This window comes from Molothrus ater, chromosome 6, assembly GCF_012460135.2.
Source record: "Molothrus ater isolate BHLD 08-10-18 breed brown headed cowbird chromosome 6, BPBGC_Mater_1.1, whole genome shotgun sequence".
NCBI classification, from domain to species: Eukaryota; Metazoa; Chordata; class Aves; order Passeriformes; family Icteridae; genus Molothrus; species Molothrus ater.
Genome location: NC_050483.2, coordinates 55,478,871 through 55,499,298, shown reverse-complemented (window position 1 = coordinate 55,499,298; position 20,428 = coordinate 55,478,871). Strand labels below are relative to the sequence as shown.

The following is a 20,428-nucleotide window of genomic DNA, read 5'->3' as shown; positions in this document are numbered from 1 at the left end:
CTAGCAAAAATTCCTTTACTGTGGCCATGCTGAGGCCCTGGCACAGGTTGCCCAGAGCAGCTGTGGCTGCTCCATTCCTGGGAGTGTTCAAGGCCAGGCTGGATGGGGCTCTGAGCAACCTGGGATAGTGGAAAGTGTCCATGACAGACAGATTGGAACTTGATGATCTCTAAGGTCCCTTCTAACCCAAACCATTCTGTAATTCTACAATAATAAACAAGAGTTCCAAAACACCACACTTCAACTTTATGCTGCCTTTGTCAGGCAGGGCTCAAAGTGCTGTAACGAAATAAATTCATTAGGCCTCAGCAACTTTCATCTCAGCATTACATAACGATTGAATAGATTTAAGTGATGAATTTGATTGATGCCCAGTGGGTGCTGAGGCCCTGGCACAGGTTGCCCAGAGAAGCTGCGGATGCCGCATCCCTGGGAGTGTTCAGGGCCAGGTTGGATGGGGCTCTGAGCAGCCTGACCCTGTGGAAGGCATCCCTGCCCGCGGCAGAGAGCTGGAACCAGGAGCCGGGGGCGAGCAGGGGCCGATCCCCGAGGGACGGGCACCGCGCGGGCCGTGAGGGAGGAGCGCCGCGGAGGGGCGGGAGCGCCGCGGAGGGGCGGGAGCGCCGCGGAGGGGCGGGAGCGCCGCGGAGGGGCGGGAGCGCCGGGCGAAGCCTCGCGAGAGCGGGCGGGGTGGCGGCGGCTGCCGCGCTCCTCCCCGTGCCGGTGCCGGCGAGCGAGGCCTGCGCGGGCCCGGGCCGCGCTGTGCCGTGCCGGGCTGTGCCGTGCCGGGCGGTGCCGAGCGGCGGGGGCGGCGGCCGGGCCCGTCCCGGTGCGGCGGGCAGGATGCCGGGCGGGCGGGTGTGCGGCGCCTGCGGGTGCGCGGAGATCGAGGTGGACGCGGCGCGCGGGGACGCGGTGTGCACGGGCTGCGGCTCTGTGCTGGAGGACAACATCATCGTGTCCGAGGTGCAGTTCGTGGAGAACAGCGGCGGCGGCTCCTCCGCCGTGGGGCAGTTCGTGTCGCTGGACGGTGAGTGCGGCCGGGCCGGGGCAGGGCGGGGCGGGGCGGGGGCCCGGGGGCACAGGGAGCGGCGTGTGGGGAATAGCGGGCGGTGTATGAAGAGAGGGTGCTGCGGGGATGGGGCACATGGCAGGAGGGAAAGGGCGCTGGAAGAGGCGTGGGCAGGGACAGGGCGAAGGGGCTGCGGTGTGGGATCAGGGACCCAGCGGAAAAGGACCTGGAGGTGCTGATCGACAGCGGCGGAACATGAGCCCAAGGCGTGCCCAGGTGGGTAGGAAGGACAGTGGCATCCTGGCCTCTGTCGGGAATAGTGTGGCCAGCAGGACCAGGGCAGTGATCGAACCCCTGTGCTGGGCACTGCTGAGACCGCACTTTGAGTGATGTGCCCAGTTCTGAGCCCCTCGATTCGGGAAGGACATTGAGGGGCTGGAGCACATCCAGGGAAGGGCAGCGGAGCTGGGGAAGGGTCCGGAGCACAAGTCTGCGGCTGTTTAGCCTGGAGAAGGGGAGGCTCAGGGGGGACCTTACCACTCCACAATCCTTGACAGGAGGGTGGAACCAGGTGGGGGTCGGGCTCTGCTGCCAGGGAATAAGTGACAGGACGAGGGGACATAGTCTTCTGCTGCACCAGGGGAGGTTTAGGTTGGACATAAGAAGGAATTTCCTTGTGGAACGGGTGATTAGACATTGGAATGGACTGGCCAGGGCAGCGGTGGAGGTGTCCCTGGAGGTGTGTAAGGAAAGGCTGGCCGAGTGCTCAGTGCCATGGTCTGGGTGACAAGGTGATGTTCAGTCATAGGTTGCACTCAGCAATCTTAGAGGTCTTTTCCAACCTCATTGATTGTGAGATTCTGTGAGTTCAGAGGCAGGGCATGGGAACACTGGGCAATGTGGGGAAAGGGATGGGGAGATGCTGTGCCAGAGGTTGGGGTTATGGCCATGCTACAGGGGAGTGAGAACAATGTATAGGGGAGATAAGGACACCGTGCTTATAGGGAGATGATAAGGACAATGTAGAGGGAAAAGGGTGTGAGGACAGACTGTGGAAAACCATGTGGGGCAAAGAAGGGATATGGATGGTGCATGTGGGAGCTGGTGCTGCACAGGGTGGAAATGGGAGAGGCAATGCATGGCGAGAAGGAGAGCTGTGCAGGGTGAGACAGAAATGGGGTGGGGGAGGCTACAATGAATAGAAAAGAGCTGTGCAGGATGAGAGAGATGCTCTGAGTGTGATGGAGTACATGTGTGAGGGACTGGGGCAGATGTGTGAGAAAGTTTGGGGCTCTGTGGAAGGGTTGGGTGCACAGGAAATGGGGAGGTAGATGAAATTACTTGGGATAGAGGACAGGAAAGGTTGAGTTGGGTGTTTAATTGAGAGAGGGAACACATAGGGGTACAAGGAGGAGAAACAGGCTGGACATGAAGGGTCAAGAGTCTCCTGTCTGTAGATGGGTTGGGGTGATGGTGTGAGTGTTCTGGAGGATAAAACATGGAAAAAGGCCACATCAAGAAGACAAAAGTGTTTAGAAAGGGAGAGAAGGAAAATGGATGTGGGGAGGATGTAGTGTTTGAAAGGGGAGAGATGGAAAATCTGTACGGGGAAGGTGGATAAGGAGAAAGAAACATCAGCAAAAGCATGGGAAAGAGCTTAGCAATGAAACAAGTGGCTCTGATGGATTGTATAGCTGTGGGGAAGAAAGAGGAATTCTTTCTGTAGTGGAGAATGCAGCTCTGCAAATTGGAGTTTGGGAGTTTACTGTAGGCTAGGAGTTGTCTGATGCCATTCCTGTCTTCCAACTCAGGCTGCTGGCATTACTTTTTTTACAGCTTATAAGCAGCTCTTGCATCCTTCACTTTTTCCTGTTTTGATGTGGAGACTACATTTTTAAGGCTTGTTCTGCTTTTTCCCTCCCACCCAAAATTATGCAGGACAGATGGCATGCAAGCTAGAGCTCATTTTGGGATGCCTTTATCCTTAAAAAATAAATCTAAGGAAAAGAAAGAAATGCACCATACTGAGGCTTTTTAGTGGATGAATTGCACAGTACTTAATAAAATTTCTTTAAGGTATAGCCTTTCTTTTTGTCTAAATCTTGAGATGTGATTGTAAGTCTTGAGTCTGTGATTTTGTGAGTGCAGGCCCTGTTTCACACCAGAAATATTTTAAGGAAATTAGGATATGGATGACTTATGCTGGTGCAGTTCTTTACATTCCAAAACAGATGCTTCTGTTGTGAATTTTTTTTTCCTCAACATAAACTGATTGATGTAAGCTAATCTGAAAAGATATATTTGTGCTGCAATAACAGTGTCTTTATCATGTGTGCTTGTCTATTAATGTGTTTATGACTGATTAAAATCCTCTGGAATGGGGAGTAAAGCAATTTACTGTGTAAGAAGGACTTTGTATCTTCCCCAAAGAGTGGAGAATTTACAAAGGAATATATATTTCTTTTAAGTCAGAAACCACGTACTTTCTGAAAGCAACATTTTCTGGTAAGTTACACCTTTCAGTGACTTCTGATTATGTTAGTAAATTTACACTAAATTGAATGAAATGCCTTGGTCTGAGGCTCCTTGGACTGTGGTCTGATGATCTCAGAGAGTGTTGCTTTGTGGAGCATTTGCAGTGTCAGAGGTGCCTGGGGTGCTGTTTTTGAGTCCCTGGCTCATGGTTAGTAGGGCTGGGTGTCTTGGAGAATGTTATCTGAGGTTTGCAAACGATGAGGGATGTCAGGTTCTTTATTGCAGGGCTGGGAATTGAATGAGGCTTTTGGTATTTGTGGAGTTCAGAGCTACTGGTTGTGCAAAAATAGTCCTCAAATCCTTTCAAGATCCACAGCAGCTTCTGTTGGTGAGTTATTACATCTTGCATACAGATGCATTTATTAATCATTTATTTTCACCTTCATCATAAAAAAGCAAAAGGGAGTGGAAAATCCTGAGACACTGATTTTTTTCTTTTTTACATGTAGAAAAACCTTTTATTCAGCCAAGCTACATGTTAATATTTCAGAATCTTGAATCTGTTTACTGAAGGAGTGAGTCCTCTACTTCTCTATATTAATATGAAATGGCCAAGTCATTGCTAATAAGTCATGTAGAATCCCTATAAAACATTGGAAATCCCTTCTTTTTACTCTCTCAGGGTTGGAGGAAGGTGTGAGATCACAGTTAAGTTTTCTCTGGCAGTATTTACATTGATCTAATTATGTGCCTGGTGTAGGAAGCCTCAACACTGATGCCTTCCAAAGAGAAGTTTGGTGTAGCCAGTGTTTTCCAGTGCAGATGTGTGAGTCCTTTGGAAAGTTTCTTTCCATTTTTTTTTTTTTTTTAATGTTTTAGCAGCTGAGATTTTGGTGTGCTGAGAAAGCCTGGGCTTGTGCTTGGCTGTGAATGAGGGGGTTTGCTTTGCTCTCCATGAAGTGTTGGGAAAATGCAGCATAGTTAAGTGTGTTGGACAAGAGGGTAGAATCACAGAATCATTTAGGTTGTAGGAGAAGATTTTCTTAGGGTTTTTTTTAGATTTTTAAGTTTATCAAGTCCAACTGTTAACCCAGCACTGCCAAGTCCACCACTGAGCCATGTTCCTGAGTGCCACATCTACATGCACAGGATGAGCCAAGAAGGTAGAAGTAGTGAAAGACAAAAATTATGTTTTCTGCACAGGTAAATATAGGGTGACAGTGCTTTTTGGCAAAGTGTCTTGCCTTGAAAATCCTTTGGAGCTTTCTGAGGAAGTTGCTAAGAGGGCAAAGCAGATGGTTGGATTTTCAAAGGAAGGTCAGCAAGTTCTTTCACCAGAAGCTTTTATAGAATCTGAGCTGTCATTGATAAGGAAAATTCTTTGCAGAGCGGAGTAGCTCTTCAAATGATAGCAAATATACTGAAATTCCACAGAATCTGGACTGATGATCTGGAAAACAGGTGACTGGTGAGTTAATGGGGTTTGTGGGCAGTACTGAATTATTTGGGGTAGTAAAGACTGCAGAAGGACCTGTTGCTTTTAGTGGATGGGTGGTAGGATAGCAGATGGGTTGAAGAGTTGCTGTTAGAGTTAGCATTTTTCCTTTCTTGCACATGTGGGATGGTTTCTTCTTCTACATCCAGACTGACTAGGATGACTTTAGAAGGAAATCCCTAGGTCATAATGGATAGCTTTATAAAAACAAATTGCTCAATGTTCATTCATGGTGCAAAAGACCCTGGGTGGGGAGGGGAATGTTAGAAGTTAAAAGAGCACATGCAGCATGTCTGTACACAGCATTACCTCCAACTGCTGTGTGCAGTTCTGGTGGGTTTCTCTTTTCTTGCCCCTCCACAGGAAAAGCTCTAATAGAACTAGAAAAGATACAGAGAGGAATATGGAGTGATTAAGAGGAGAGCTTCCTGAAGAGCTTCTCAGACTGACTGAATAGACTCAGCCTCTTCAGACTGGAAAAGAGATGATTGAATGGGGCCATAGTAGAGATTTGTAAATGCAGTAAAATAACGCAGCAACGATGAGCAGCTGCTCAGGGTCACATAATGCAAAAGCTGGGGAATGCTAAGAAATCAAGCAGCTAACTGTTTGCAAAGGTAGTGGGTATGAGGTTCAGAAGCATTAGGAGGTTTTGTCTGGTTGGTTTTGGTTTTTACAGAAACTCCATGTGAATCTGAAGTTGTGGATGTTAAAAGTTTACATGAGCTTAAAATGATTGGGCAGACAGAATAAAAACATATCATGGCCATTAATAAAATGCATTATTTCTGCTTCAGGAAATCCTTGTGCCACAGATCTCTAGAAACTGGGAGACTATATGAGAGAACTATCACAACAAACTTTCCTCCTGTATTTTTTGCTACCCTTGCAGGCATGTATATTGATGGGCTTTCTCATTCAGAGGTAGGATACTGGACTAGTCTTTCAGTCTGATTTGGCACAGGTGTTCTTTTGAGACTTCACAGGAAGATGATGTTCTTGGAGCTTTCCAGAGCTAATCCCACCATTCCTTTCAATGCTGTCTGTCTGAAACACTGGCAAGTCAGCTCTTCTTGCAAGGTACTTGTCACTTCCTGGGTTGTGAACTGGTAAGTTATTTCACTAGCAAGGGAATAACCCCTTCTAGAAGGAGCTGCTATGTATTGTTTTGTTGATCTTTTGAGAGGAAAGTCCTCTGAAAGCTTTGATATGCCCCATACTGGTCTAGCTGGTCGTAATTCTTAATTCTGTTGTGAGTGCTCAGTCAGGAATGAATCCAGCTTCAACACTGCACCCTACCTGTGCTACTGTCTTGAAGCTTGTGAAGGCTGCCTTGAAATTTGGTTTCTGAGCTTGACTGATTTGACCCTGGATAAGTCAGCAATTAGTGGAAAAGCGTTACCATGCTTATTTTAGCTCCAAGGAACTCTGTTGCTTGCACAGAAAGTGTTTGAGGCATGAGCTTTTCCTAGCTGAGTCTAGTTTTGAACAATAACTATTCACTTTATAATTGATAGCCAGTTCAGACTAGCCAAATAGATTGCTTGCTCTGATTTCTTAACTTAAATTTGGAGAGCTTTTGAATCCTGCTAATTGGAATGAATGTGTCTTGCTTTTTATTTTTCTTCATACCCAAGTTCTTAACAGCCTATCAGTTGCTACATTTGAACACATCCCAGCAGGAAGTGCAGCAATACAGGGTCTGAGAGTGAGCTACATTTCTCCCTCTCCATTATGCTATAATTGCATTCTGGAGGATGGATTTACACCAAGCTCTTTGCCAGTTTGCACTGGTTTGATGGCTGCTGCTTTTGTAGAAAGGCAAGTTAAGAGTTGTGTGCCATGTCTGAAGGTCTGGAGTTCTCTGCTCTTTCCCTGTGTCTGGGTGGGAGTCCCCTGTCCTGTGGTAATTGTTGGGAGGAACTGTTTTCACAAGTGTTTTTTTTTTTTAAGCTGACAGGATTAAAACTGAAGCTGAAGAGAGTGAGAGAAAGCTGAGCATGGAGCAAACCTGGCAGCCCAGATCTCTCTTCAGGTTTTTGTTTAAAGAAGCTGAGAAAGGTGAAGGCTGGGACTTCTGACGTTAATCAAGGGAGAAGAAAAGTCCCAGCTGGGAAGGTTGATGTGCAGGTAGCATAGCAGCAAGTTGGAAGATGTAACTGAGAAATACAGCACAAAGAAACAATGCTGCAAGGTGTACTGGGCTTGTGATCCCCAAGCTTACTGTCTGGGGAAACTCAGCTTCTTTTGTTCCAGAAATTCCCTTTAAATGCTTGGCAGTAAGTAGAGAAAAACAGATCTGATCAGCATCTTGGTCACAAACCAGGTACTGCTGGTTCTTGCTGTTCCTGACCACCTTCTCTCTGGGGTTCCCCCAAGGCTGCCCATGGCCCAGGAGCCCATCCCAGTCCTCAGGGATGTCAGCCCCTGTCCCAGGGACTGCACAGCAGGGCCAGTCTCCAGCTCCCCACTGCCTTGCCCTGCCCACCCATGGACCCTGTAGAGCCAGGCCCATGTGCTGTGTGGCCTCAGCCCATCCTTGTGGCCCCGTTTGGACATTCTGGGGCTGTGTCTGGCCTTGTTCCCCTTGCTGGGCCTGACCCTGGCCCCCCTGTGCAGTCTGATGTCCTGCCTGGCCTCAGCCCATCCCTGGACCCATGGAGGTGCCTGATGCCCTCAGCTCTGCCTGTCCCTGCCCTGCTATAGAATTCAGAGTCACATCTCTAGTACAAATTTAAATAAGAATTATTAACAGATCTTTTAACTTACGTAATAACTAAGCCTGGAGGTTTTAGACAGGCACAGTCACAGAAACAGGATTCTGCAGTGGGCACTGACAGCATCAGTTCTCCAGCACTGAGTCAGGCTCTCTGGCTCTGGTACAGCAAACATGCATTAACACTCTGCATCTCCAAATGTACATGAGTTTGCAGTGCACTAATTTGAGGCTGGTGGGAGGTTATCTTCTTGCTTTTGCTCATAGTGGGAAAGGGAAGTTGTGAACTTAACACACCAACAAGTGTTTGGTAAAGTTTTTGGTGTAGGAGGTTCTACAACATTTGTAAGTAGCCTGGTTCAAATTTTAGAACATCAAGGAAGAGTTTATTTCTATTATTACAGGGGTTTTTTTTGCAAGTGGTTTATAAGGAAGTTACTACAGAGACCCATTAGCACAGCCACAAATCCTGAATGTGTACTCACACTCTTCAGTATCCCATGACAGATTTACTGTATCTTTGGCTCTTTAGTAAAGCTGTGGTTTGCTCAGTGTTTTAGGTATACCTGTGGAAGCTTACTGAAGTATTTTCTGTACTATTTTATCCTTAAAATCTTTGTTTTTACATCAAGGCATGTGAGCTACATTGACCTCGTGTGCAGAACTTGACAAGAGTTTGCCTTGATCTAAATATTTGTCTTTTGGGGATTGTGGACATGAAAAGTTATGGTCAGCAAACTGGAAAGAAGAGACGGACTGACTAACAGAGAAAAAAACCTATGTAAAATTTAAGCTGAACTTACTAGTCATTCATCTTCTCTACCTTTTTTTCCTGTAGAACTTTTGAAGATGATCAATTCCTGTCACAGTGATGGCTAGTGAGACAGTTGGGAAAGGGGATGAACTCTGTATTTGTGTAGGATTCTGTGCTTTTGTCTACTTGGTTCTTATGTACAATAAAGGATTCTTGTGTATTTTCAAATATTATCAAATATTAAAAAAGTGAAAGGAGTAAGGGTTTTGTTTTTAATTTGTAGTTGTTAATCGGTTTCCCTGTAAGGTATTGATAGACCAAGTCCTGATATTAAATGTTTCCTACAGTGCAGCCTCAAAGAGTCCTGAACTGGGCTCTGCCAATAATACACATGCTAAACTTGAAATGGAAACACTTGGAACTGAAAAGTAAAAATAATATTAATACCAACAAGTTTCCTTGTATTTGTGGCCCAGCTTTTTAGAGATGACACTAATTCATGGCTCATTTTAAGTTATGCACAGTGGTCAGGATCTCAATTGCAATACAGAGAAAGAAAATATAAGTATGCTGGATTTTCAGACCCTTTGATGGAAATCCTGGAGAGTATTTACCTGATTTATCCTGTGCCAGATTACAAAACTAATTCATAATCATGCTGTGTTGGGAAGGAAGAGGGGGAAAATCATCTGCTATATGTAGGAATCAAATCAGTTTTGCTTCTCTCCCCAATTCCTCCAGGTGGCAATCGTGCACCAGAGTTAATGTGAAGCTTTTTCTGGTATTGAGTCTTTTCCATACTGTCCCTGGGATGGCAGCAACAGAGGGTGCTGCTGTCAGCTGTGGCAGTGCAGAGTAGTGCACATAACTTGGATGCAGACTGATTTCGTAGATTCTGGCAGTCCTAAGTTGGGTTGTGGTGGATGCAGATATATTTAGCTCTACAGTTGGTAGTTAGGAAAATAAGCTATGGTGGAATAGATTTAAAGTTTGTAAGTTTAAGTGGCAATACTGTTTCAGCAAGCTCTGGTGCCTGCAGACCTGTTCATTTTCCTGGAAAATTAGTGAGAAAAGAATTGTTTCAGTTACAAACTTCAGAACTTGAGTCACATAATTTGACTTTTATAGGTAAGATTTGTAGTGGGAGGTTTACTTACCCTCCTTTTTACTTCTATGGTCTAACTTCAGTAGGAAGCTCATTAGTTTTTTTTTTCATTAGGTTACCTTGTCTTCCCCAGTTATGAAGCCATTGGTGTGATGCAGTTTGCATTCTTTACTAAACTTTACCAGATTTTATGCTGGATCTGTAAATGCATATATTTGAAATAAAAGGTTTGCCCCTACCTTGTCCTGAAGAAAAGACTGGTGGCTTTTGGAGTTAATTTTACAGGGAAGGATTTTGGTAGGATTGGTCCTATCAGATAGCAGGCACACTTCAGTTCAGGTTACAAGCAGCTTCATTCCCTGTCTTCACTTGCTCATTTACGTAGAGGAAGCAAAATCTGTAATGCTGGGACTGAATCTGGAATCTGAAACTCATCATGTCACTGCCTGACAGAAAAGTGCCCTTTAAGCTGCAGATGTCAGAGTGGCTGCTCTTTGCCTCCACTGTGTGGAGTGATTTGATAGGTGCTGTTCCTGTTACCTGTGGGGTTTTGTTGCTGTTCAAGATTACTCCAGACTGCAAGCTTTGCTTGCACCTTTTACAGCTTGAGGAGCATTTTTATGGAGAAGCAGAGTGATGTGACTTAGTTGGGGAGTTGGTGGAGCAAAACAGAAGCTGCTGAGGTGCTTGTGCTGTGAACAGCAGTGGGAATGGCTGCTTTTGGCTGATGGAGGGATATTCACTGTAGAACCATTGTTTAGGTGGAAAAGACCTTTAAGATTGTAGAGTCCAGATGTTAACCCAGCTCTGACAAGTAGTTTAACACTTGAATGATGCAGGGTTATGGTCTGGGTCTGGACCTGTGTGAGCTTAGACTGAGTACCATCAAGTTTCCAGGCATGATCTCCTGCATCTTCAGGTCTGTTGTGTTAGGGCAGTGTAGCCCACTGAGAGGACCACACAAAAACTGGAGTAGCTGTGTTTCTGAGCTGCCTAACACCTCTCTCCACACCTTCTGTTGTCCAAAATTTCATGTAAATGTCCGAAGCAAACTTGAAGCTTCAGTTACGTGAAGCTGCAAATCTGAGTGAGTTTCTAAAAGTAATCATAGAGTCATAGAATATCCTGTGTTGGAAGGGGACCCACAAGGATCATGAAAATCCTGCACAGGACACCCTAAGAATCACAGCAAATGTCTGAGAGCATTGTCCAAATGCCCCTTAAATTCTGCCACTCTTGGTGCTGTGACCACTTCCTAGGGAGCCTGTTCCTGTTCCCCACCATCCTCTGGGTGAAAACCTTTTACCTGAAAGCCAACCTAAACCTCCCCTGACAGGCCTTCATGCCATTCCCTCAGGTCCTGGACAGGTCAGCAGGGGGAACAGCTCAATGTGTGCCCCTCCTGTTCCCCCAGGAGGAAGCTGTACCTGCAGTGAGCTCTCCCCTCAATCTCCTCCAGGCTGAACAGACCAAGTGCCCTCAGCTGCTGCTTCACCTCGGGGCCCTTCACTGTCTTCATGGCCCTCCTTTGGACACTCTCATGGCTTTTTAACATTGTGGTGCCCAAAACTGCCCCCAGGACTGGAGGTGAGGCTGTCCCAGTGCAGAGCAGAGTGGGACAGTCCTGTCCCTCACCCGGCTGGTGATGTTGGACACAGCTGTCCCAGATGTTCTGGTGATGTCCCCAGGACACAGCTGGCCCTCCTCAGCAGGTGGCACGAGCAAGTAGATGACGATGGACCTTGGGAGGCACCACCTCCTGAAGGAGTGCACTTGAGTTGCCTTAGGGAAATGGTAGTGTTAATGTTGAAGTTTTGGCAGGCAGTACTTGGAGACACCAAATACTTCTCAGATATATTTTTGTATGTCTTGAAAGCTGAATGTGAAAAACCAAAAGCCTGCTTAATTCACTTTTGAAGTTGTGGGGGAAGAATGGAAAAGGTCAAGAAATGTAAAAATTGCAGTTAAGCTGGGATGTTAATTTGGTTGTGCCTAGCAATTGCTGTTCCTTTCCTTTGTACTTTTTAAATTGCTAGCTTTGTAGGGATTTTTGTCTTTAAATGAATTTGATGATTTCAGTTTTCTTTTTTTAAGAGTTTATCTTTTTATTACCCAGCTGAACAGTTATGATAATGAGTTTGGTTTGCATTTTGGTTGTAAGATTAAAGCTGATGGTGAGACTTCATAGTCAATGGCAACATTAGTTTGCAGTTCTGAGAGTGTAAGTGCTCAACAGACTAGTTCTCTGTCAGTTTTCAAAGACAAATGCTAAGTAGAGCTGTTCAGCCTTTCCAGTTAACTTGCTGAAAAATGGGTACATCAATTCTGATAGCAGAATCTGTCTTTCAGAGAGCTCTGCTGATATCTGCTGCAGTCTCTATAGCTTGGAAAGAAATTACTTTATGTATGATGTTATAGCTTGATAGCTAATGAAAAAGAGTCTTAAAGAACAAAATCATTGAAATCTTGACTTAATTCCATTTTGTTTATGTTATTTTGGATTTTAACTCCAGAGTCAGTTAAATTATTTAGTTATTAGTATTGTTTATCACCACTGTAAGACTGCTTTGTGCAAGATTTTTAGTAGTAACAGGGAAACATATTAAAGTACTGTTTTGCCAATGATAGTCCAAAGCAGTTCAGTATTTTGGTATATTCAAGAATAGAGGGGACTGAGAAGTGGAGCTTTTGTGTTCAGGATGGGCCAACAGTGCCTTTGACACAGGTCCTGGGTGAGCCCTCTGCCTCCAGCTGCTTGCTCCTCCTGCTCCTGCCTTGTGGTTGGTGCCCTCCTCCCATCTACTGATGCTCTAGTGTGGGCTCTCCTGCTGCAAATCAGGCTAGTGAGGAAGCTTGTAGAAAAGCAAACCTTAAAACAATAAAAAAAAGGAAAATGGGAGGTGGAATTTCTGTTTAGATTTGCTACTGAAGAAAAGGAATGTAAAACTGTTTCCATAATTGATATATTTTCTGCCAGGTAAACCATTCTCACTAAATGTACACAAAAAATGTTATGCCTTCTTTTGTAGTGTGGTAACCTCTCTCTGGTTTGCTGCTTTAGCTTTTTTTAGTGTTTCAAGTGTTTGTGGAAATACAAGGCTGTACCTGTAAGAATGGCAAGAAGGTGTTGCTGCCTCTGGTAGTCAAACACAGACTTGGGAGAGTTACCTCTGTACCCAGTGAGGAGATCACTATTGAATGTTTTTCACTTTTTATTAGGATTATTATTAGATTAAGATCACTTAATCTGTGGGGCATTTAGGTGAGAGCTTGTTACATGAGGGATGACACAAACTCACTGAGTGTCTTGGACAATGTGTTTTATTGTTCAAATCTTCTTTTTATAGGGAGTTTGAATTTCCCAGGCTCAGATAGCTGGGATCTCTCTCTGCCCAGATCTCTGGCCAGGGGTGTTTCTGTACCTAGGCTTGAACAGGGTTGGCTGAGGGTCTCCTGTATAGGTTTGAATCCAGCCTATCTGGGGACCATTATCTGTTTTTCTGGAAAGAACCAGGCTAGCCAAATTGGATTTGTGTTATGGCTAGATTTACCTTGTCCAGCTGCAGACCAGCTACAGTGTGACAGCACTGCCACAAGAGCTGATTATTGTTGTTAAAGGATCTGTTAATGAAGTGAAGTTGGTTTCTGTTGTGGATAGCACTGGAAACCTAATTTAAAAGTTATATGGAAAAATAAGCTTTGAGGGCTGATAGTAATTCTGCAGGAATATTAGCTTATTAGCTTTTCTGGCTTTTGGTTTTGTTTTGTTTGTTTGTTTTTCTCAGTATTGATGTACATTAAGTGCAACTGAGAGGAGACTAGAGCTTAAAATGTCTAGTAAGAGTGAACAGTTTAGGTTACAGTTTTTCATCAGTTGTACCTGCCATGGAAATATCTTATTCAGGTTTGTACCAGAAATGCCCTGAACTGCTTTAAAGAGCGACTTCATTGCCCTCTCTCTGTCTATCCCAAAGCCTTTCTAGTTTGTTCTGAAGAGCAAGTCTTGAGAGAGGAAACAGCCACAAGAACTTGAGGAAAAGCTGTAGGCATCATAGACAACAAGATGGCTTTTTCCCTATCCTGAAGACTTGAATTAAGTAGAACTCCAAATTGAACTAACAAATTGCTTGTTTTCAATCCTGTGCAATTTAGCTTTTTGGTCTCACTTGCTGTTAAGCTGATAGATTCAGATATCCTGCTTGAGGTACCCTCATTGTTTTAAAAAAACCCTTCCTGCTCTAGTGGGAGACTATTTTTGTCCTTGGTAGTTTAATTCCCTGTTCTGCAAGATTGGTTTGCATGAGTAGCTCCACTGACTCCCAGCAATCTCTGCATTCAGGCTGCTTAGCATTGGCATGGATGGCCAAACCAGCCTCTAGTTTATGCTGATTTACAGCTCAGACTTCTTTTAAGTCTCCAACCTTTCTGGGTGTGAAAGTAGCAGTTCCAGACTTGCAGTTTTTTGTAGCCTGAGTGTTGCTGTGTTTACCTAATGACAAACTGAAGTTACTTTAAAATAAGTGTTAGGTCTGTAGTAGCCAACACAGTCATTATTGAATGCTAAACATGTTTTATATTCTGTAAAGCCAATAATTACCTATTAAAATTCTGTAAATTATTCATTGAATATTCTTCAGACAAAAATACTAACTAAGCAAGTTTTTCCTCCGTTATTTTGAGAAATGTTTTACAGTACTGATTTTCATGTTCTGCTTAAAATAGACATTGGGAGATTTTTGTAGTTTCTTTGGAACTGAGATTGGGAGGGCTTATGGAGCCATGTAATTCTTATGGTATCTCAAGAAGAAATAATTTGCACAGTATTGGTACTTGATGTCTTAAGTACTTTAAGGCCTTCTTAATGTAGTTTGGCATGTTGTAGATGATACAGATACTGACTATATTGGCAAAATAAGTTTTATTTTAATATTTTAATTAAATTATTCTCTTTGACATGTCTGGTGTTTGTTTTTTTTCCCCTAATAGGTGCAGGGAAAACACCGACTTTAGGAGGAGGATTCCACGCCAACCTGGGAAAGGAGTCACGAGCAAAAACTCTACAGAATGGTACTAGCAAATTTTAGTCTTGCTGATATGAATTCTTTTTATTAATATGGCTGATGCAATTAATTTTTAGTTTTGAATGTGACCTCAAAACCTTGGCAGGCCCCTCATTATTCAGTGGACAAGTCTGCTTAGTGCTGATTTTTCATTGTGCTCTCATTTGGCTGCTGCACCTGATTTATGAGTTCATGCAGCTGACTGACAAAGGGTAATGGCACCTGACAATATTACTGTGGTTTAAAAGGGCTTTTTCAAGCTTGACACGTCCATTGCACCTTTTTATTATCTGTTAAACCTATTGTGGCTTTTTATTTAGTCCATTTTCAGGGTTCTTGGAATACTTTATTCATGTTTATTTAAAAGTATAATTCTTCAAATATTTTTGGTCTTAAGCAATGCAAGTGTGAGATAATGCATATAAGTAATCATGTGCTTAATATGGGATCATTGAATAGAGAGAGGAAAAATGGAAAAAAGGTTTTAGCGTACAGATGACATTAAAATAAATATTCTCATTACATGCTTTACATTTTAATTGAGATCTTCATATTCTACACTCTTTAAAGAGGATGAATAAAACCAGCTTTTATTCCAGGAGCAGAATGGTCTTCCAGTTTGCTGTTGCTCATATCAAGGGACAGGAGTTGTCATTTTTTGGTTAATTAATACTCCTGTCTCATGACTCTTGGAGATGACAGCTGATGGACTGTCATAGCAAAGTCTCAGAAGTTGACATGTAATTAACCATGGATGTAAATGGATTTTACTGGTAAGATACTCATTTGGGGGAGATATTGTAGAGAAAGGTGTTTTCCTAAATCAGTCTTACATTTGCAACTCAACACGGAAAAGTCTTGCCTATATTATGCCTCTGTAGGTATATGAAGAGTAAGATTGATCTGATATTATAACTTCATAGGTATAGAGAGACTAGGATTGATCTGTGTCATTGAAGTATAGTCAGATTACTCTACTCAGCATTATTCAGCTGATATATATACAGGTTGTTTTATATACAGAATGTTTTATTCAGCTGTTTTTACTTAGGAGTATTGAGCCCTGTTTGTTTGGCAAAGTAAAGCTTGCACTTTAGGTGAGCTAGTGTCAGTGTCAGGTCTGAAGTTACTATCTTTGGAATTTAAATTTCCTGTCTAGCATGTAACCTATATAGGCAGTGGGATAAAGCCACTAAACTTAATGAAGTCTGGTTTTGGATTAAGGCACTTTAATCAAAACTGTAATTTTGAACAGGCATTTTAAAAATAAATTGGCTTTTTGTGCATAAGAACTTCACAGTTGTCTGTAATTGTAAAAAGTAAAATGCTGATGGAAGGAAATCTGTCTTGTTGCTTCGTGGAGTGTTTGAATCCTTCAAAAGCCCTTTTGGTTATGCCAAAAGGTAATCACAAGTAAAGAGAGCGTAGGCGTTTCTCTAGAATCTAAACACAGCTTTTTCTTGGATGAGTGTTTGCTGGGGAATATGTCTGAGCATCTTCCTTCCCCACAGCTTTTGTGTGGGGGGCCTCCCTGATCAACAACAATGATTGTGACTTGGCTAAAGAATATCAGCATTGTAGAGAAAAACATTTACTTGCTTTACATGAACTTATCTCCCAAACAGTCTTGAAACAGGAAAATAATTTGTCTTTTTAGTTGCACCTCTCTGAAGCTCTTTGCAGGTTTTCTTCTATTTTTTTTCCTGTGTCTATCCTTTATATAAGGAGCAAGTGTTTGGTCTTTGATTTCTGTAGCCAACCTGCACTTGTCATGCTGCCAATCTATCTCTGGGAAAGTTCTTTTCAGTGAGCTAAGTGCTGTTCTTGCTCAGTCCCAGGCATGACAACAGCAGCTGATATTTCAGGTAGAGCAATTGGTGTTTGAAAGGCTTTTCTTTTCTGTCGCTGAATAATGAGCCGGTTGTCTGCTGCTTTTAATCACACTTCTGTCTTTACATAGTTTTTAATTGCAAATTGAGCTATGGCAATGAGCTTACAAAATCTCACCCTGTCACTGTGGGCCCATGATCATGGCTTTTTTTTGGGGTGAAATTATGTTAAATATCCATCATGGTTAGACTTGAAAGTGTAGCAAGGTAAATTAAATTACTGGACTGTATTTTAAAGGAGAGGTATGGAGTTGTTCATTGAATGAAACTGAAGTGCACTGGTAGTTGGCTGTATGAAAAATGCACAGTTATATAAAATGCTGAGCTACTTATTTATTTGCTGGTGCCACTCTGTTGGCATTTCCAAAGTTAGCTGTGCTGCAGGTGAAGTGCTGAACTCGCTCCCGCGGGGATGCTGGCGCAGGACAGCCTGTGAGGGCGGCCACTCGTGGCTCTTACGTCAAGGCTGCTGCTGCTTTCTTCTCTCCTGTACTATCAGTGCTCCTGCTGAAGGGGAGAGCCAGGCCCTGGGAAGCAGGGATGGGCTGTGGATGCAGTCCCCAGAGTGCTGGGGAGCAGCTGAGAGCCCGTGTGTGGTCTGAGAGCGCTGGCAGCTCTCGCTCTGCGCCTGCTCTGCTCGCCAGCAACCTGCGGGGAGAGTCCGGCTGTGGAGCAGGGACTCGCTGGGTTTTAAACAACAACCACCTCCCCTGCTATCCCTCCTTCCCCCCACTCCTTCCCCATGTGCTTTGGGCCAAATTATTCTTTACTGTAAAGTCTGTCTTTCCAGGGGAGGTGGAAGGGAGGTGATCTGGACTCACTGTCTCTTACTTAATTACCAGCAAAGCAGCTGGGCTTGGCTGAGTGTATGATGCTGCTGTTTTTTTGAGGCTTTTAATGAAAGGATGTTTAGAATTAGATTAAGAACAGTTTTTGCATTAGAATGCTTAAGGTAATAACTTTTTTTCCATGCATTCTAAAGTGAAGAAATGCAAAAGTAAAATCTGCCAGCAACTGCTCATCAGTTCCGGACTCTTCTACAAAATCATGGTGTGCATTGGCGTTTTTATAAATATGTATATTTATGCTCTAAACAAAGCCATGGGCAAACCCTGACCATTTTGTAGTTTTCAGGTTTGTGTAAGAATGTCCATTACACAGAACTAGTCTCCATTACCACACATGTCTTTGCTGTACCTTTCCTCACTATTTATAATGCAGCAGGGCATGGCTGTTCAGTTTCTCCCTTTCTTTTCTGAACCAGCTGATGTTTGTGTGTGTTTGTTTGGGAATGGCTGCTTACAGAAACTGGAGTCTTGTTTATACTTGCTAAAATATTTATGCAGAGAAGATTTAATACTGTTGTATTTGTTCATAATCACTTTGATTTTCAGAGTGCAGTACTGTGCTAATTGAGTGTATGAAGCTCCACAAGTTCAACAGGCTCAGGCCCACAAAATGTTTTGCATCTGTACATACAGACCTCATTTTTGTAGTAAAAACCTGGACATCTGTGAGATGACGTGATGTTTCATCTTCAACTTTGTTTAAATGGATATGGCAAAATAGCTAAATACTACTGCTTTTCTGAAAAAGAAGAATTATGAGTAAAATACCAGCTCAGAGGGGAGACTTTGACAAGACATCTTCCTCTGTTCCTGAGCCTCTTCAAATTTTTACAGTATTGGCCAACACTTACAGTTACTTCCAGAGCTGAAATGCAGAGTGATGTCTCTTTAAATCCCATTTTACAGTTCTGTGCTGCATTACATAATCTCTCTAAATAGCCAGTTTATTCTTGTTTCCTTGCAGGCAATCTGCTCTCGCTGTATCAGTGTCAGAGTCGTTGTTACAAGGGAGTTGTTCTTGACTTGGAGCTCTGATACTTTCAGTAGTCTTCAGTGACCAAAAAGAAAAGGGACAGGGCAAGGAGGGTCAATGGCATGATTATATATATTATATGATTATTGAAAGTTTCAGTTGCAGATACTCAAATTTGGTCTAAAGTAAGTTTGAAGATTGCAGCTGCATCTAGCTTAATCCAATTTCTGAACTGTTGTGCTGTGTTTTTAGTTATTTCTTTAAATGAATGTGTGTTTTCCCTCAGTCCTCTTAAATACCAAAACATAAGTAACAGTATTTTAATGCTGAACGGGAAAGTGTTTCTGAGATGGTCTGTAATGCATTTTTTACTGTTTGCATTTAAACTATTTGTTTAATTCTTTAACATTTGTTGTCATCACTCATTTTTATAGCTGGTTACAAGTGATTATGGAGGGATCTGCTTCCTCCCAGAACCATACATTGTGAATTAGAAGAGACAATATATTACACATGTGAAGAACAGAAGTATCCAAAGGGGAGGAACAGAGAGCACTGTTTAACAAAACTAGAACAGCAAGGGAGGGGGAATAGTGGAATCCTAGAATAACTGAGATTAGAAGAGACCTCTGGAGGCTGACAAAACAGTGGCTTTGAAGTTGCATTAGGCTGCTGAGGGCCTAGGGCAGCTGAGCTCCAGTTTTTACCAAGGAAGGATATGACAGGATTTCCCTGGTCAACCTGTTTTCCAATGGTTGGCTACCCTCACTGTGAGGAATTTTTTCCTTGTGTCGAGTCAGAGCTTATTTTGATGAAACGCAACTCTTGCCTCTTGTCCTTTTGCTGTGCATCTCTGGTGATGCAGCTCTGGCTGCATCTTTATAACCTCCTCCTGCAAAGCTGAAGGCACCAAAGAGAATTCTCCCTCTCCAGCTTTCTTGAGACTCAGCAAATTCATCTGTCAGCCTCATCCACGTGCTGCAGTCTCCAAATCATCACAGAGATTCTCTGCTGGACTTGCTCCAATATGGCAATGCCTCTTCTGCAGAGGAGTCCTGAACTGGACAAAGTACTCTAAATATAGTCTCATAAGTGCTCAGCAGGGGATGATAATCACTTCTCTGGACCTGCTGGCTGCAGTTTTAATAATGTGGCTCTGGGATGAAATTAACCTTCACCACTGTGATTGGGTGCTGCTGAGCCATGTTCAGCTTTTTGTCCATGAGGAACCTAAACCCTTTTCTGCAAAAAAGTCAAGCAGTCCCCAGCCTGTGATTTTGCCCTGCCATTTTTCTGTCTCAGGTGCAGAAAAATTGCATTTGGCTCATGAGGCTTCTGTCAGCTCATTTCTGCAGCATCTTAAGATTCCTCTGAATAGTGGCTCTGCCCATCAGCATATTGGCCACTGTTCTAATGGGATATCATCTGTAGGCTGGCAAAGGAAACCTCCTGGCCTGTTGTTCATGTTGTTAATAAAGGCATTAAACAGTATTGATCCCTGTGTAAGTCTGATGGTGAAAGTGCTGAGGACTATCTTTGAACCAGGCCAGTCTCTCACTCAGGTTGCTGTTCACTGGCCTAGTCCAGATCTCTGCAATTTGGCTACCAGGGAGAAAGATGAAATGGGATGAGGGAAGAGCTGTAGTTAGAATTTATCTTAACTGCATTCTGGCTGTTGCAGCTGGGCGTGACCTACCCTCATTGAATCTGTGCTGGCAATTCCTGATTACTTTCTTGCGTTTTGTGTGTCTGGAAATGGTTTCCAGGTAGATTTGTAGCCTTCCAAGAGGCTGAGAGGAGCCTTACTCACCTTTGGAGTCCTACTTCCTTCCTCTGGAAGAGAAGCCTGGTACTTGCTGCCTTCAAGTCAGAGAGAACCTCTTTAAATTCCTACAACTTTTTTAAGATGGCAGAGATTACTCTTTTTACTGTGTCCCTTTGCATTCTCAGATGTGTGCCACCAAGTCCAGTTAACTCGTGTGTGTAGATTGTGCTTAAGGGAGCCTTTGCTCAGTCTTTCTTTACCATGGAGAGTTGCCTACCTCTTCTGAACCAACTGAAGCCCTCTGAAATCCAGTGTTGTAATTATGCTACCCATCTT

General features: G+C 43.5%; 1 protein-coding gene across 1 annotated transcript in view; it reads left to right on the top strand.

Moving 5' to 3' along the window:
• Positions 1-766: 766 nt before the first annotated feature.
• The window catches only part of BRF1 (BRF1 RNA polymerase III transcription initiation factor subunit), a 173,965-nt gene continuing 154,303 nt past the window's right edge, over positions 767-20,428 (top strand). The window contains exons 1-2 of the mRNA XM_036383304.2: positions 767-1,030; positions 14,544-14,624. Of these exons, the coding sequence (XP_036239197.1) occupies positions 844-1,030; positions 14,544-14,624 (268 nt within the window). The 5' untranslated portion in view covers positions 767-843. The remainder of the gene's footprint in view (positions 1,031-14,543; positions 14,625-20,428) is intronic.